At 47.3% G+C, this 17,736-nt stretch overlaps 1 protein-coding gene across 1 annotated transcript in view; it reads left to right on the top strand.

The window, feature by feature from the left end:
* The window catches only part of LOC146813453 (uncharacterized), a 316,204-nt gene that overhangs the window by 249,846 nt on the left and 48,622 nt on the right, over nt 1-17,736 (top strand). The window contains exon 10 of the mRNA XM_085620211.1: nt 7,939-8,052. Within this exon, the coding sequence (XP_085476337.1) occupies nt 7,939-8,052 (114 nt within the window). The remainder of the gene's footprint in view (nt 1-7,938; nt 8,053-17,736) is intronic.

Genomic DNA, 17,736 nt, shown 5'->3' with positions numbered 1-17,736 from the left:
AGGTTGTTGCGGCGGGCGCGATTTTCGGCATCCTCCGCCCGCCTGTGTAGCTCCTTGGAGTGGGTCGTGAGCTCCCGGACCTGGTCTTGTAATTGTTGGATGTCGTCCTCCGTCGCGGAAATCCGCGATTCTGCCTCCGTGATGCGGGCCGTGGCGTTGCGGAGATCCTGCCGCAGAAGCGCGACATCTATTTTCACCTCCCCAACCATCCCCTCCAAAGAGGTGCGGGAAGCATCGATTGCGTGCAGGATGGTGGCCAAGTCCTTGTTGGGGGCGGGAGCCTCCCCCCCGCCGGCACCCGGGGGGTCCGGGGTCGCAAAGCGGTCAATCTTCGTTTGGTGGGATGCCGCCGCTTGCTTAGGGCCTTTTTCCTTGCCCATGGTGGATCCACACGTCCCACCCCCGAGTCCGAGGCCGGGCCGACACCGCCCCGCCACTGGTCACGCGCCGCGGGCAGTCCCCAGAGATGGCCCCCAGGCAAGCCGCGACACTCGGGCCGCACAACGCTGTCCGCGGCCCCAATCCACAGGACCAGTCCAGCCGCTACTGCCCCATTCAGGGCCTACAGCCCGATCCCTCCCGTGATGCAGAGATCTCAGGGTGCCCCCATCCAGCCCCAACGCGACTCCATGGGCGACCTCGCCGGGCAGGAATAAGGAGGGGCAGTGGGCAGGGGGGCCCCCCCGGCAATAGCCCCCCAGCAGGCGGCACCCAGCAGCAACAATCCAGTGTCACCTCCCCGTCAGATCGCCGCCTCAGGCGCCAGGGCGCGACACCGCTCTTGTGTGGGGGCTCACCACAGGCTCCGGGGGGGGTCGAGCCTCCACGAGGGCACCCTGCCAGCAGCCAATCCACCAAGCGTGTAGGGCAGTAGGGCAAGGGGGGCAGAAGGAAGCAGTCCCCTGTAGTACGCACCGGTCCATAGGCCAAAGGTGAACAATGCGGTGGATGGCGGCAATCACGTAGTCTGGCCCGGTCCCACGAGCTCCCAGCACCCAGCACCCGGGCCGATCCGCCCGGCGATCAGGGCCTCGCGGCCGGGGGGGTCCGGGGAGGCGTCCGGGATCTGTCGCCCCTCCCGCAGTGCTCCGCAGGCCGAGGTTTTCCCCCGCGGGTCTCTCCCGCCTCCACACAGCTGTCAACAGATAGCGGCCTGCGCCCCTCGTGTGGCGCCGCGGGCGCTCGTAGCGAGCGCCGCCGGTCGAGGAACCGGCCGAGTGCACGTCCCCGCAGCGGTGCCGCTTCCAGACGGCAGAACACAGTCCCTGAGGCACCAAAGCGTCCCAAAGTTGCAGCGGGAGTGGGGCAGCGGCTCCTCCGCAAGTATCAGGAAGTGGAGCGCGCCCAGGCCATCAGCAACGGAGTAAGAGCGGATGCGAGGGGTCAGGCATCACGGAGCTCTACCTCGGCGCGGCCATCTTGGCTAGCGCCACCTAGCGCTCTCCGGGTCCGGATGTTTGCAAGTTGTTTTCCTTCGAAGAAGTCTTTCCAGTCACGAGGTAGGTGATTCCTCCTTTCGGTGAAAGTGCGCATGGGCATCGACTCCATTGTTAGATTGTTTTTTTCTGCCATCGGGTTCAGACATGAATTGCTGCGCTCCGGTTCGACACCGTTTCACGGGTTCCCCTCGGTGGGCAGTCCACTTACCCTCGAAGGTATTGTTTTCGATTGCGTATTTCCGTTCTCCGCGTATCATATTTAATACAAAAAACTCTTTTAGATCAGGAAACTTGTGGAAGCCCGTCGGGCCTACCCGCGTCGGTCCACTTCACAGTCGATGGAATGGACTCCATTCAAATTCTGCCCTTGGTGCCACGCGAAATTCCTGCATACCGACTCGCACGAAGTGTGCAACCTGTGTTTATCTCCGGAGAACAACGAACAAGACTGCAACGCGTGTAAATCCTTCTGCTCGAAGTAAGCGCTCCGCGACCGTCGGGATCGATGTCACGACATGCAGAGTCAGAACACCGGCTCCATTCCGGACCTATTAGGAGAAGATTCTGAACAAGAAACCGGCTATGCCATAGGGGCCGAGGAAGAGCAAGAGGACCCTGTTTCCGTCTCCGAGTCGGGGACCGATGTGGACGAAGATATTCCGCAAGGTCAGCGTATCATGAGTACCGATCTTCCCTTGCCCCAAAGTCCAACTCAACCGAAGAAAAAGGCTCCGGTTCCACCTCTGCCTTCAGGCCATGGTCGGCACCGAGAACATTTTTCCAACCCCCCGCCTTCGGGTATGGCACCAAAACATACGTCAAACCCTTCCGGCTCGGGTTGTGTCGTCCACACTCAGGCACCGAGCCGAAACCTTTGGGATCGAAGCCAAAACCTGTCTCGGGCCCACCTCCTTCGACACCGAAATTGTCTTCGGCACCGAAATCCTCAGTCCCCAAGACACCGGCACCGAAAACTTTGGCGCCGAAACATAACGATGCTCCGATACCATCGAAGGAGTCCCGTTTCGATGTTACGCCTCCAAAATCGGACCCGAAACAAAAGGAACTATACACATCTATCCAAAAACTGGACATATTGTGACCAAATTGTCACTCAAACACAAATCTGACTCTGAGGAAGCCTATCACATTCCTTTAAAGAAGAAACATGTGGGTACTAACCCTTCTCCTCCTCCTCCATCACCTTCTTTCCTGGAAACACAACACTTGTTAATTACCCTACTGATTCACCACCACCATACACACCTGATGATCAGGATGACGGGGATGGGAATTGGGAGAACGATCCTGCACCTGCAGACCCCTGGAAGGATTATAACACAGATTCTCCCACAGGTAACGATCCTGATCTTTACCCTACTAAACCTTCTCCACCAGGTGACAACGTAGGCTATATAAAACTTTTAAGTAGAGCTTCTGATTATCACAGGGATCAATTACACAAAGAATCTCTAGAGGAGGATTTCCCTTTTGAAACACTTAGCAGTTTCCCAAACATCCACTCACACAATCCCCATGCTCAAAGGTATGCTACGACATGTGGATGACATATTTAAGGATACTGTCTGGGCACGTATTCTCACCCCAGGATTGACAAAAAGTATAAATCTGCACCATCGTATACAGTTTACATCAAAGGCCAGTTACCCTTAGATTCCTTAGTAGTTTCTAATGCCCATAAATGGGCCAATTCCCAAATGTCAGGAGATGCTCCACCTCCGGACAAAGAGTCTAAGTTGATAGATGCCTCTGGGCAAATAGTAGCCTCCCAAGCTGTGCATTTCTAACACCCAAGCCCTTTTAGCCAGGTACAATAGGGCGCATTGAGACGAAATGGAGCAATTGCTCCAATTCCTGCCTGATGAGCACAAGTCCAAAGCTCAAGACCTAGTGCAAGAGGGAAAGCTCATCTCTAACAATTCCATTAGGTGCGCCTTAGATGCGGCTGACACTGACTAGGCAGTCAACACCAGCGTTCACTTAAGAAGGCATGCATGGTTAAGAATTTCTGGGTTTAAACCAGAAGTTCAAGCTTCTATTCTTATCACCCTATTTGACAAACAACACCTCTTTGGTCCTGTTGTAGACACGTCCTTATATGAGATGAAAAAGGACACAGATGTGGCAAAATCTATGGGAGCCCTACAGTCCCCTTCTGGACAGGGTCCCTTTTGGTGCTCCTTCTATCGTGGGGGGTCCAGGAATACCTCCCCCCCCCCCAATCATTTAACACCTGTCGGGGGCGTCTTTCACAATTCCTACCCGTCTGGCAATCAATAACTACAGACAAATGGGTGCTAGGTATTATCCATTCTGATTATTGCCTGGAGCTTACCAACAATCCTCCAAACATTCCTCCACTTTCACACAAATTGTCACCAGACCATTTACACCTCCATAAACAAGAGGTTCAATCTCTCCTTTTGAAGGGAGCCATAGAGCCCTTACCATGTAAAATATCAGAGGTCGGGCGTATCCTCCCTGTACTTTCTCATACCCAAAAAGGACGGTTCTCTCAGACCTATTTTAGACCTCAGAGAATTAAACCTTTACATACAATCGGACCACTTTCACATGATGACGCTTGAACAAGTACTCCCACTGTTACAACAGGGCGAATTTATGTCTACTCTAGACTTAAAGGACGCGTATTTCCACATTCCAATACAGCACGCTCATCGCAAATTTCTCAGATTTGTGGTAGCGGGGCAGCATTACCAGTTCAAGGTACTCACATTCGGAGTCACCACGGCTCCCAGAGTCTTGACAAAATGTCTGGCAGTGGTCGTTGCTCACCTAAGAAGACAACACATTCATGTCTTCCTGTTCTTGGATGACTGGCTCATCAAAGCCAGTACGTACCCAAAGTGTCTCAAGCACACTCACATAACACTGCAGTTACTGCACCTACTAGGGTTCACAGTCAATGTGTTGAAATTGCATCTTCAACCTTCCAACATTCAAATCTATCTAGGAGCCGCTTTAGATACTCAAAAAGCTCTGGCTTTCCCCAAAGCAGCCACACTTTGCAATATTCAGGCTCTTATTCTTCAGTTTCAGCCCACTCACTACCAGCTCGAGTGTATATGCAGCTGCTGGAAATGATGGCCTCTTGCATCATGGTTGTTCCCCATGACAGGCTTCACATGCGTCCTCTTCAGGAATGCTTAGCAAGTCAGTGGAACCAGTCGCAGGGTCTCTTAACCGATCTAGTGTTGGTAAACGGCCGTACTCCTTGCTCTCTGCAGTGGTGGAACCCACAAAATTTGTCAAAAGGACGCCCCTTCATAGACCCTGTTCTACAGACAATACTAACAGCAGACATGTCACTCACTGGTTGGGGAGCTCATCTCCAAAAAACACACAATTCAAGGCTTGTGGAGTCATAAGCAAAAAGCTCTTCACATAAATCAGCTAGAGCTGCTAGCAGTGTTTCTAGCGCTCAAAGCCTTTCAAGCTCACCTTATAGGCAAAACAGTCCTAGTTTGCACCGACAACATGACAGCTATGTATTATATGCAAAAACAGGGAGGGGGGACACACACTCTCTAACTGTCTCACCTGGCTCAAGCCATTTGGAAGTGGGCCATTCACCACAAAATCTATCTCCTAGCGGAACACCTCCCAACCTCCCAGGAGTAAACCATCAGATTGCCGACCTTCCCAGCAGAAAGAGGCAGCAAATCCACGAGTAGCAACTTCACCCTCAAGTTCTCCTCCCATACTTTCAAAGTTGGGGGTTTCCCCAAATAGATCTTTTCACCACACAAGAAAACGCAAAATGCCCAAGCTTCGCCTCCAGGTATCCACACCTGTTCTCCAAAGGCAATGACTATGGATGAACTGGTCAGGGATATTTGCCTACGCTTTTCCGCCTCTCCCACTCATTCCATTATTGGTTCGGAAACTCAGACAAACATCCCTCACACTGATTCTAGTAGCTCCCACATGGGTCTGTCATCCTTGGTTCACGACCCTGTTGGAGCCATCACTAGTTCCACATCTAAAGCTGCATCTCGCATCCAGTCTCCTCACACACGGCCATGGAGAAATCAGACACCCAGATCCCAAAGAACTCAACCTGGCGATCTGGCTCATGAAGATGAAGTCATAGAGTTTGGTTGTCTGAATCTTCCACCAGACTGCTTGAACATCATTAGAAATGCCAGAAGGCCTACTACAAGAGCTTGTTCTGCAGCTAAATGGAAACGTTTTGTTATTTATTGTAATAACATCAATCCTCTTGATGCTTCTATACAAAATATCATTTGTTACAATTGCAGCGGTCAGAATTAGGTTACACTACTATCCGTTTACATCTCGCTGCGATAGCTGCGTATCTGCAAAACAGGCAACATTTATCTCTCTTTAGAGTACCAGTTATCAAAGCTTTTCTGGAAGGACTAAAAAGAGTTATACCACCAAGACTTCCACCTGCCCCAGTGTGGAATCTTAATATAGTCCTCGCACGATTAATGGGCCCACCTTTTGAACCCATGCATACATGTGAACTGCAATTTCTCTTGTGGAAAATCACTTTCCTCATTGCAATCACTTCACTGAGGAGAGTGGGTGAGCTACAGGCACTAACCATAGAAGAACCTTTTTTCCAGCTTCACAAAGACAGAGTGGTTCTTCGTACCAGCCCTACATTTCTACCTAAGTTAGTTTCTGCCTTTCACATCAATCAATCGGTTGAGTTACCGGTATTCTTTCCTCAACCAGATTCAGTGGCAGAACGAGGTCTACACACTTTAGATGTCAGAAGAGCCCTCTTATACTACATAGAAAGATCAAAGTCATTCCGTAAGACTAAACAACATTTTGTTGCTTTTGCTCCGCCTCACAAGGGCAATCCTATTTCCAAATCAGGTATTTTGCCAGGTGGATTGTTAAATGTATTCAAACTTGTTATGCAGAAGCAAAGAGAACTTTAAAATTACCCCCTAGAGCGCATTTCACTCGCAAAATAGGGGCGACTACGGCTTTCTTAGGAAACATTTGTAAGGCTGCAACATGGTCTACACCGCACACATTCACCTAGCATTATTGTGTAGATGTGTTAGCAAGACAGCAAGCTAACGTAGGCCAGGCAGTACTTAGAACACTCTTTCAAACAACTGCAACACCTACTGCTGTATAGTCTATGCAGAGCATGTGATCTACAGCTCACGTTCCTCAAACGGATAATGTTACTTACCCAGTAAGCATCTGTTCTTGTCATGTAGAGCTGTAGATTCACATGTGCCCACCCGGGTACCTATACCTGTTGCAGTAATATCTTAGATAAACACACATGGACATCTCTATTCTTCTCTTACTAACACCATTATCACCCTCTGCGGGAAAACAATCTAACAATGGAGTCGATGCTCATGCGCACTAGCACGAAAGGAGCAGTCACCTACCTCGTGACTGGAAAGACTTCTTCGAAGAAAAACAACTTGCAAACATCCGGACCCAACACTAGATGGCAGAAGTATGCAAAGCATGTGATGCCCATTTTGCTCTTGTGGGTTTTCGTCAGAAGAATATATAGTGCAGCAAGGATGGCCTGAAAGCAGTTCAGTTCTCCAGGAAAATACCGCTCTCCCTGTGTGCCAACACACTCTGTGAGGGGTCAGTTCCTTCTGTGCATAGTCTGTGGTCCCTGGCAGCACAAGTATCCAAACAACAGAACTGGGGCAGCTATTAACTTGGAAGTGCAGTCTAAATTTCTCATTTTGCTCGCCATAGTGGGTCCTTAAAGTTTGTGCGTGTTTAGTTTACATTGCAAAATGTATTTCATGCAATTCCTAATGTGCATTTCACTCTTCTTGGAGCACTAGAAAATATATTTTTATTTTTTAAATGCGCTATGAAATCTCACACGGGTTTGAAGGATCATTGTTTTTCAATTCAATAACGCTCTATTTTGGAGAATTAGTAACTTTACATTTCCAGACTTTTGCTCACATTTTTCCATCTTTTCACTACTTTATTACTACTTTGTAATTTATTTTTATATTTATACAAATTTGAAAAAAAACTATATTAGAAAAAGCAAGAGTTACTGATGGGTCCAGTAGAGTTTCTTATCCATAATCTACAAGGCAGAATGCATGATCCCACAGTGGTTTTCGTTTATTCTGACCAGGGCTTCTCAATTCTTCATCCAATTGTATTTCCCAAAATATTTACTTTAATGGATAATAACTTGCTTTACACCCTTTGCAGAAAAAAACAATAATGCACCCTAAAACTGAGTCATCCAGTGGTAGAGCTACTGATGAACCTCTGTGCTCTACAGAAAGGTAGCGACATGATGGAATCTTAAAGTTCAGCATCCTGTCCGTATAGGGGCGTACTGTGATGTACTGTGTGGTAAGCAAAAAAGACCCTGCATCTTCTACAAGTGGATCACAAGTAATCATGCACTATTCAGGATTATCGAAAAAGAAGACTGCAAAATTGTAACCGCTTTTAAATGTCCCAACAGGTTTACTGGCTCTAAGCCCCGACGTGTTTGTGATGCCAGACCAAGAGTCTGATAACTCTTTCATCGATGCCCTCACTGCTGGAGGAGGCAAGAACAGCTCCTGCTCCACTGCAGGTACATCTCAACCTTCTGGGGCCGAATTTTGCATCTTTCTTGTCTGGTTCAAGTCATTCCAAATCATTTGACAGTTGTGACCGCTCAGGTTTTTGTTACATAAAACTCAGCGGTTCTTCAGTTGCCTTCATCTTCATTCCGCGGTCTCCCTCATTTTGAAACATTCATACGTCTCAGTGCTCATCTTGTTTCATAAGGAATGCTGCATTGAAGAAACTGTGCTCTTCAAACTTAGACCAAAGCAGGCTTCTGGGAGACTTCCACGAAAAGAAACTAACAGGTACCCTTCAGGACAACCTTATCATCAGGGTTTATCATAAACAGCCCAGAGAAGACATTCCTCTGAAGTATAACTGCTAATGCAGAGTCAGAAGATTTCTAGATGGGGTTCCTGCATGCAGATTGAGTTCAGCACATAACTCTGAGATATTTGGTCAGACAGCCAGTTCAGAAACAGGAGATAAAGCCCAACCTTCCATCGTTTATATTTCAACACATTCCTATCTACTACACTGAGGGCTGAGAGGAAAAGCGAAAGAAGTATGGAGAATTCTAAATGAAAATGAAGAATTATTTGAAATGTATGTGATGCTTAGCACTGTTGTTAGCACAATTGTTGTAAAATAACATAGCTATCAATACCAAGCCAGTTCCTCCCTGAACCAGAAAACCACCAACCCAGAACCGGTTTCACCTTAGTTAGGGCTCATCAGCCTGGTACAGCTTGGTTCCAGTGACACAGTGTGCAAGGGCCCAACGTCTAGGCATAACAGTTTGGCTGAACTGTTCCCATTCGAACATGGTTAAGACTTATTTGCATATGGCTGGGTCCAAACTGAGGTGGCATGGTGTTCAAAATAACAATAGATTGGGATGCGGCCCGAGTAATTACCAGTGGCTGAGATTAATGCAAGTATTCCAGCCATCACTTTTCTCTATGCTGTAGACTTTCCATGGAAAGATTGCTAGTATATCAACTGCTAAAAGAATCTGAGCTGGTGCGATCGAAAACAAATTGCAGGTGGAAGAGCGCTACGGACAGGTAAACGTGCAGTCATGAACGGGTACCATTAGCTGGGCCCCTTTTAATAAATAGAGCAAAGAAAGGGCCCCTGATTGATTTATAGAGAGCGGGCGGGGAATTACCAAATAAATCAAAAAATCACGCGCCCCCCCACATGCACACAGTCACAAGATAGTGAATCAGAAGTATTTCACTAAGTATGAATATTGCTTCATTTATTGTACAAAAAACATAATATATTAATATCAAATCCATATAATATTCATATCGTCATGAAAAACACAAAATGGCTTATTTCCATTGTCTCATTATTTTGTACACTGCCATCCCTCTCATTAAAACGCATTCATACCTAACACACTGCCCTCAACCATCACATAAAACAAACTCCTACCTAACACGCTGCCCTCAACCAGCACATACAACACACTCCTACCTAACACGTTGCCCTCAACCAGCACATAAAACACACTCCTACCTAACACGTTGCCCTCAATCAGCACATAAAACATTCTCATACCTAACATGCTGCCCACAATCAGCACATAAAACACGCTCCTACCTAACACGCTGCCCTCAACCAGCACATAAAACACACACTTACCTAGCACGCTGCCCTCAACCAGCACATAAAAAACACTCCTACCTAACACGCTGCCCACAATCAGCACATAAAACACACTCCTACCTAACACGCTGCCCTCAACCAGCACATAAAACACACTCCTACCTAACACACTGCCCTCAACCAGCACATAAAACCCACTCCTATCACGCTGCCCTCAACCAGCACATAAAACACACTCCTACCTAACATGCTGCCCTCAATCAGCACATAAAACATTCTCATACCTAACACGCTGCCCTCAACCAGCACATAAAACACACTCCTACCTAACACGCTGCCCACAACCAGCACATAAAACACACACTTACCTAACACGCTGCCCTCAACCAGCACATAAAACACTCGTACCTAACACTCTGCCCTCAACCAGCACATAAAACACACTCGTACCTAACACGCTGCCCTCAACCAGCACATAAAACACACTCCTACCTAACACGCTGCCCTCAACCAGCACATAAAACCCACTCCTACCTAACACACTGCCCTCAACCAGCACATAAAACACACTCCTACCTAACATGCTGCCCACAACCAGCACATAAAACACGCTTCTACCTAACACGCTGCCCTCAGCCAGCACATAAAACACACTCCTACTTAACATGCTGCCCTCAACCAGAACATAAAACACACTCATACCTAACACGCTGCCCTCAACCAGCACAAAAAAATGCCTCAATACATATATTTCAGAACAATGCTCAACTGAAAATTAAATATCCATAATAATCAACAATATATCATCTTAACATCAATCATATATAAATGTTGTCACTAAAAATACATCTTCCCAATTTTTTATCTATTCATAGCTTATTGTATCCTCAGGTTACTGTGACTACTTCCATTAATAATATATCCTTATTGTAGGACCGTTGGAGCCACCGTTCTCATCCTCCGATCAATTGATTAATTGTAATCCATGCTGACGCGTTTCGGTGAAAAACTGAAAAACCATTCAACTTACTCAGGGCAGAATACTGATTTTTGATTTAAGTTATTTGGTTATTGCTTTTTTAATAGAGCCTAGTCACTCAATTTTATGGGCAAAGCTAGTGCATGCCTCGCAGGAAATTGGCTTTTCCAGCTATAGACTTCTGTATAGCCCTTGTTTCTCAAGAAGGAAAGACAGATTCATCCCCTATAGAGAGAAATCTACTTTCCAATTAAATACACCAGGCAACCACAAGCAAATGACTGCATATTTACCCAAAGATTGCAGATTTTGGTGGCATGCCTGCCATGCCATGATCGTGTACCTAAGACACATGCTTCGTGAAGCAAGCTTTTCTCCTCTCCCATAACTCTATAACACAGGTACATATAGCAGAGGGACGTTCGCCATGACACTACCAGATCATCTGTCAGGACACCCAACTCTTCCCATAGCGGGCATACTAGAAGCAGTCACTTTTCCAGCTATACATACAAGTGTGTCTGTAATTCCTCTGAAAAATTGGAGTGTTACAATTCCATACAAGTGGCAGGTACTTCCTGAACAAATGCTAGATAACATACCTGAAAGCATGCTGTTATCCAAAAGAAGGCAGACTTGCATTTGTCTCTACTCATGATGTAATTCCTTTCAGGCTACCTTGAGTTCCAATATCTGAAACCAGAAATGGCCTCTTTGCTGTTCTGAACAGCTGATGCAGTACCTTGAACATCTGCGTAAACCATTGTGCTAGCTCTCCTCTAACTTTGTTATGTTATTTATTTTTATGTTATATTATGTGCATTTTATACAGCACTCGTACAATGAACAGGATTTTATGGGACTTTGTGTACTTTGCCACCATCCTGGGGATTGCACCCATCAGAAAAAAAGCTTAACTGTCTCTGTAGATAACACCTCACTGAGAAGGAGCTGCTAACTGCGTCTACACAGAAATTACCCAACCAAGGCTGACACAGCCAGCTTAAATTTTACAAAACACAACAGCACACTGTGTGAGTGCAGGCCTGGGGTCTAGAAGACTTAGTCCTAGAGCCACACAAAATAATTACTGAACTATGGATGTCTTGAAAGGTCTACAAAGCGAAGACCAGAAACTCTAGTACAGGATTCTGCTGTGTTCTGAAAATCAAAGCTGGAAGGTTGCACTGTGTTTTAACAAAGCTCGGCCATCCCTCAGTGCTTCCAGATTCATCCATGTATCCAGAGCCGCCATTGAGACTCACTAGCTCCAAAAAGCGTTCAGGGGGTATATATTTGAGGCAGCCAGCCTTGTGGTGGTCTGAGGCCAGGAGTGGAGCGTAGGGCTGTCCTAGCTGGAGTAGTCATTCGAGAACTCATGATGCCAAAATACATGGCTTGAAGTGGGAAACTAAGAGGGGCTGCCCTGGTCGATGAAGAAGTGGGGCTGCCTGGAGGTGGCAGAGTGAGGTAAGGCAAGATGGAGGGTGAGGCGCGAGGCACAGATATCAGGTAGGAAAGTGGTGCAACTGCTTCCCGAGCCATAGAAGATGCACAAAGAAGTTGAAAGCTGATTCATAGCAGCCACAGGACCTGTGCAGCAGTGATTCCGACTCCGCTGGCGCCATTTTGCTGGAAGGTGCTGGCGGCCCATTGGGGCAAGGGGCCCTGGTCCAGGGAGAAGCCCATGAAAGTCGTGCCCACCCTACCGCTGAGAGTGGAGTGGTGATTGAGATGACCAGCAGTCAGTGACACAGAAGGACACTTATGAGATCACTGGGGCTAGGGGGTCACGGCCCAACTGAAGCAACACGACGAGAGATAGGGGGCCTCTCTTGTCCCATACCCCCTTCCCTCCATCAGAACTGACTGCAACCAGGAGAAGATGGTGGGCTGGTGAAGAGGGTCTAGTGGGAGAGCCCAGGGTGGATGTGACTGGTCCCTAGTCCCAAGCTGATGTATAAGAGAACCAAGTAGCTCCCCAGTATCGGACTGGATGATGACACCACAACAGGGAACAGCCAGATGCTCTTTCTTAGGTCGGCTTTCTAAAACCAGTTTGTGTGCCCATAGATGGAGTGCTGAGGCCTACCCCCTTCTGTCAGATATTTGCCTCCTTGCGGACCTCTTCCCATTTCTTCCCACAATAGTCCATCCTTGGCTCAAGTTCAAACAGTGGTGCCCGAACAGAATATACCGACCCATAGGCAAGGACCAATGTATAGATTCACCAAAGTGAGAGTTAGGGGCTGGCTCCATTAGAAGGGCAGGTGACAGGAGGGTCAGAAGATACAGAACACGCCAACTCTTCCATGAACACTATCTTACGAGTGAAAATGAGAGAGGGTGGCGTAGATGGGGCCCTTATGAGACAAGACTGTTGCACACAGAATAAGAAAGGCGGACGGAAATCTCGTCGAGCTGGAAGACACTCAAAGATGTACGTCTTTAACATGCCTGAAGAGGCTTGGGACTAGGTGGCATAGAAGGGCGCACACCAACAAAGTCTTCCTCATAAACTGACATGGGAAAAGAAAGAGGGTCCCCAAGGACAAACCCCATTGAGGAACAGGAAGTAAGGTCAAGCCACAGATAATATGGAAAGAACCATACTAGGAGAGAAGATGAAGAAACAAACCACCTCTGGACAAACATCGACTGTGCTGGAGGCTCTCAGCTGGCCTCAACATCAGTAGGGAGGCCCATCTATGTTCTCGCCACTGAGGCAAGTTACAGTATGAAATCCAAGGTGCAAGCTCACCAATAAATGTTGGACTAGATGAGATATTAGCACAGATACACCAATTACAAAGGCTGCGGTTACATCTTGGTTTAGTTTAGAAGAGTCCTCACAATAAAATGGTGACATATGCTTTAATATGATAAGTATGAGGTGGAAGAGTAAAGAGAGATGTTTTTGTTGCCAAGATAGTTAATATTAGAATAGGAGATTTTCATTCAGGTGCTACATTACAATCTGATTTACAACCATCTGATATATTTGGTTGAAGTTTACAGGGCTGCTACCTGTACGGATCCCTCATAGAACATTAATGGCCCAAATACTAAACTTAAGAGGACTTAGGTGTTGCAATCCCTTAAGCAACAGGTGATAGATGTCCTCCTACTACAAGCACACACTTAAAAGGCACAGGATGCAGAGAAGAAATTGAATACTGCTCCAGGCAAATGTACGTCCGGTTGCATCGGCATGGTGCTTTGGGAGGCACTCAAGGCAGACATCAGGGGTAAGGTAAGTCGAGATCCTAAATCAGACACAAGGAGAGGCAGAAAGACAGAGATTGAATACTGCTCCAGGCAAATGTAGGTCCAGTTACATCGGCATCAGAACTTGAGGACCAGAGGGTATCAGAACATGAGGACCAGAGAGCATCAGAATCAGAGAGCATTAAAGCCAGAGGGCATCAGAACTTGAGGACCAGAGAGCATCAGAACTTGAGGACCAGAGAGCATCCGAACATGAGGACCAGAGAGCATCCGAACATGAGGACCAGAGGGCATCAGAACATGAGGACCAGAGGGCATCAGAACCAGAGGGCATCAGAACCAGAGGGCATTAGAACATGAGGGCCAGAGGGAATCAGAACTTGAGGACCAGAGAGCATCCGAACATGAGGAACAGAGAGCATTCGAACCAGAGAGCATCAGAACATGAGGACCAGAGAGCATCAGAACATGAGGACCAGAGAGCATCAGAACATGAGGACCAAAGAGCATCAGAACATGAGGACCAAAGAGCATCAGAACAGGAGGAACAAAGAGCATCAGAACAGGAGGACCAGAGAGCATCAGAACCAGAGAGCATCAGAACATGAGGACCAGAGAGCATCGGAACATGAGGACCATAGGGCATCAGAATATGAATGTGAGGGCCAGAAAGCATCAGAACTTGAGGACCAGAGGGCATCAGAACTTGAGGACCAGAAAGCATCAGAATTTGAGGACCAGAGGGCATCAGAACATGAGGACCAAAGAGCATTAGAACTTGAGGACCAGAGAGCATCAGAACTTGAGGACCAGAGGTCATCAGAACTTGAGGACCAGAGAGCATCAGAACGTGAGGACCAGAAAGCATCAGAACATGAGGGCCAGAGAGCATCAGAACATGAGGGCAAGAGAGCATCAGAACATGAGGACCAGAGAGCATCAGAACATGAGGGAACATGAGGACCAGAGGGCATCAGAACGTGAGGACCAGAGAGCATCAGAACTTGATGAACAGAGGGCATCAGAACTTGTGGACCAGAGGACATCAGAACTTGAGGATCAGAGGGCATCAGAACTTGAGGACCAAAGAGCATCATAACATGAGGACCAGAGAGTATCAGAACCTTAGGACCATGGAGAGCATCAGAACTTGAGGACCAGAGAGCATCAGAACGTGAAGACCAGAGGGCATCAGAACGTGAGGACTAGAGAGCATCAAAATTTGAGGACCAGAGGGCATCAGAACATGAGGACCAAAGAGCATCAGAACTTAAGGACATCAGAACATGAGGACTAAAGAGCATTAGAACTTGAGGACCAGAGAGCATCAGAACTTGAGGATAAGAGAGCATCAGAACATGAGGACCAGAGAGCATCAGAACTTGAGGACCAGAGGGCATCAGAACGTGAGGACCAGAGAGCATCAGAACGTGAGGACCAGAGAGCATCAGAACGTGAGGACCAGAGCGCATCAATGCTGCTGAACTTTAAGAAGGCTTTCAATTCTGGGAACTTCTACTACAGGTGTTGTAGGACGTGAACTTTGGCCTCGGTTTTCTTATGCAGGTAGCATTGCTATACAACCATCCTCAATACTAATGAATTATAATGCTAAGGAAACTGTTATATTGTTACACATAGAGCTGCTTTATTTCCTTATTCCAGGTGCCTTCTGACTTCCGAATGCGCCTATAAATAAAGAAAAGATCACCAGTCACTAGTAATAACTTATTACAAGCGACTTCCGATATCACCTTTGAAGAGTACAACACCACCAAGATGCTTCCTCTGGAGGGATGTGTAGGAAACAGAGCAGGCTGAAAAAGCAGGCATTGTTTGCAATTGAAATAAAAAAAGAATGCTTGGATGTACTGAAACATCAAAGAAACTCCAGAAGAAGCGGAGTGACCAGAGAATCTCCTCCGACATGGCCCACCTTCCAAAAAGCGCCTTCAGTGGTGAGCCCCTTCTCACAAAGCCCCGCTCAGGCCTGTGTGAACAGCGGCTGCTGCACTCCTTGCAGCCTCCGCACAGTTTGTATTTACCACTGCTCAGAGAGTCCGTGCTCCCACTCAAAGAACAGCCTTATCATCGAAAAGTACATGAAACCAAAGGTCTGTTTTGGCAAAAACAACATCCAGAAAAAAGGCCTGTCATCATGGTAAAACTAACAGATTTAAGAAGAACAATAGGGCATAAGACAATAAAATTAAGCATTGCTCCTTATAAAATACTGCTGATTCCCCAGTAAAGACTAAAACTAAAATAAATCAAAAAACATTTGCTTCAATGAACTGGCTGTACTTTTCAATCGGAATGATGATAATATTAATAATACCACAAGAATACATAGTATTACTAGAAATTAAGTACCCTCTGTCATACATTATAAGGATATTGTAGTCAACTTGGAATTCCATAATCTTATAAAGGCACAAAGCCTGCACCCCTGAACCTCTGTATGTCACAGAACTCCTCGTTGACTTGCAATATCCTTATAATGTGCAATAGTGGTTACTTTATCCCATATACATCACTCCGAGCCGGTTGCCACTGTGTTGTTGTTCATGTGCTAGAGTTTCCATATTTTGTTTTGCTTATAACTTTGGCGTAGTTTAACGAATCTTCATGAAACGTTCCCCAAAAAGTTCACCCACCTCAGCTCCTTCCTGGAAACAGGGCACAACGTGCGCACACAACTAATGCACCGCAACACACATCACCAGCCTGATTAAGGGGCAGTATCGGGGTGGGGGGGGTAAATCTTCCACCAATAGGCAGAGTGGAGATGCAGGGGCTCTTAGAAGGGGTGAAAAAGCAACTAAGCCTCATTAACATGCAAATGGTCTTTTAAAGACCTATAAAGTACTAGGGTGCAGCTGTGTGTGTGCCCGTTAAGCTGTTTCAGCCTGGGCTGCCACACACGATGGGGAAGGTGGGGGGGAGGCTGAAGCGACTGGCTACTTGTGCCCTGCTACAATGGGGCGCACTCCAAAAATGCTCCATAAAGCTTACACGAGGGCGGATACTCCCCCATCAAATCAGGCTCCTAAACTTCGGAGGCGGTAACAAAGGCTTGCAGTTTTAGAGCTACGGGCTGGTTTACATACGCCCCTAACGGCGTTGCGTGAAAGTACTTAAATAACTAAACATGCGCGTTAGAGGCGGACCACGCAGAAAATGAAAGCACACTGCTATAGTGCTGCGAAATCCTACGTTTTTAATAAATAAGTGCGTCCGAGGCAGATCGCGCAGTTAACCAGCTGCAGCACATATGGAGAGGAGAGCGGGCAAGGAGAATGAGAAAGAGAAAGGCAGTCAAGAATCTGAGGAGAGGGTGAAGGGAAGAAAAACCAGCAGCGGCGACGGCGGCAGCAAATGCTAAATTACAACAAGCGCGGATGTGAAAGTTAAATCGACGCGCACTCTTTTGGAGGTGAGGTGGAGGGGACGTGCATGGGGACCAGACACACACAGCGCTTTCCTTGCGGGAGCGAGCAGCAGCACCATCTGTTTTGAAGATAATTAGTAAGAGATGGCGGCGCTGCTCGCTCCCGCAAGGGAAACGCCAAACGTGCACGCGTTGTAATACAAATCAATGCAAAACGTGGAAGCGTTTAGGCAAAAAGGGTGATCGATTGCTGAAGGTCCCCTCCTAAGCAACGCTTGCGCGCTGCGTAGGCGAGACCTAAAAACTAAGCCTTGGTAACCAGTTTACAAAGGTATGTTAATATGCAAATGGCCTTTTGCGACCTGTGAAGTAGTCGGGCGTGCTGGAGATAAGACTCCAGACACTGCCCAGCCGAGCCCACAGCAGCTTGAGCTGCAGAAGAACGGGTTGAGACACACAGCGAGGGGGTGGGACGGGGGGTGGCTGAAGCCCTT

This window comes from Triturus cristatus, chromosome 7, assembly GCF_964204655.1.
Source record: "Triturus cristatus chromosome 7, aTriCri1.1, whole genome shotgun sequence".
In the NCBI taxonomy this organism is placed as follows: Eukaryota; Metazoa; Chordata; class Amphibia; order Caudata; family Salamandridae; genus Triturus; species Triturus cristatus.
This window is presented reverse-complemented; position numbering and strand designations above follow the sequence as displayed.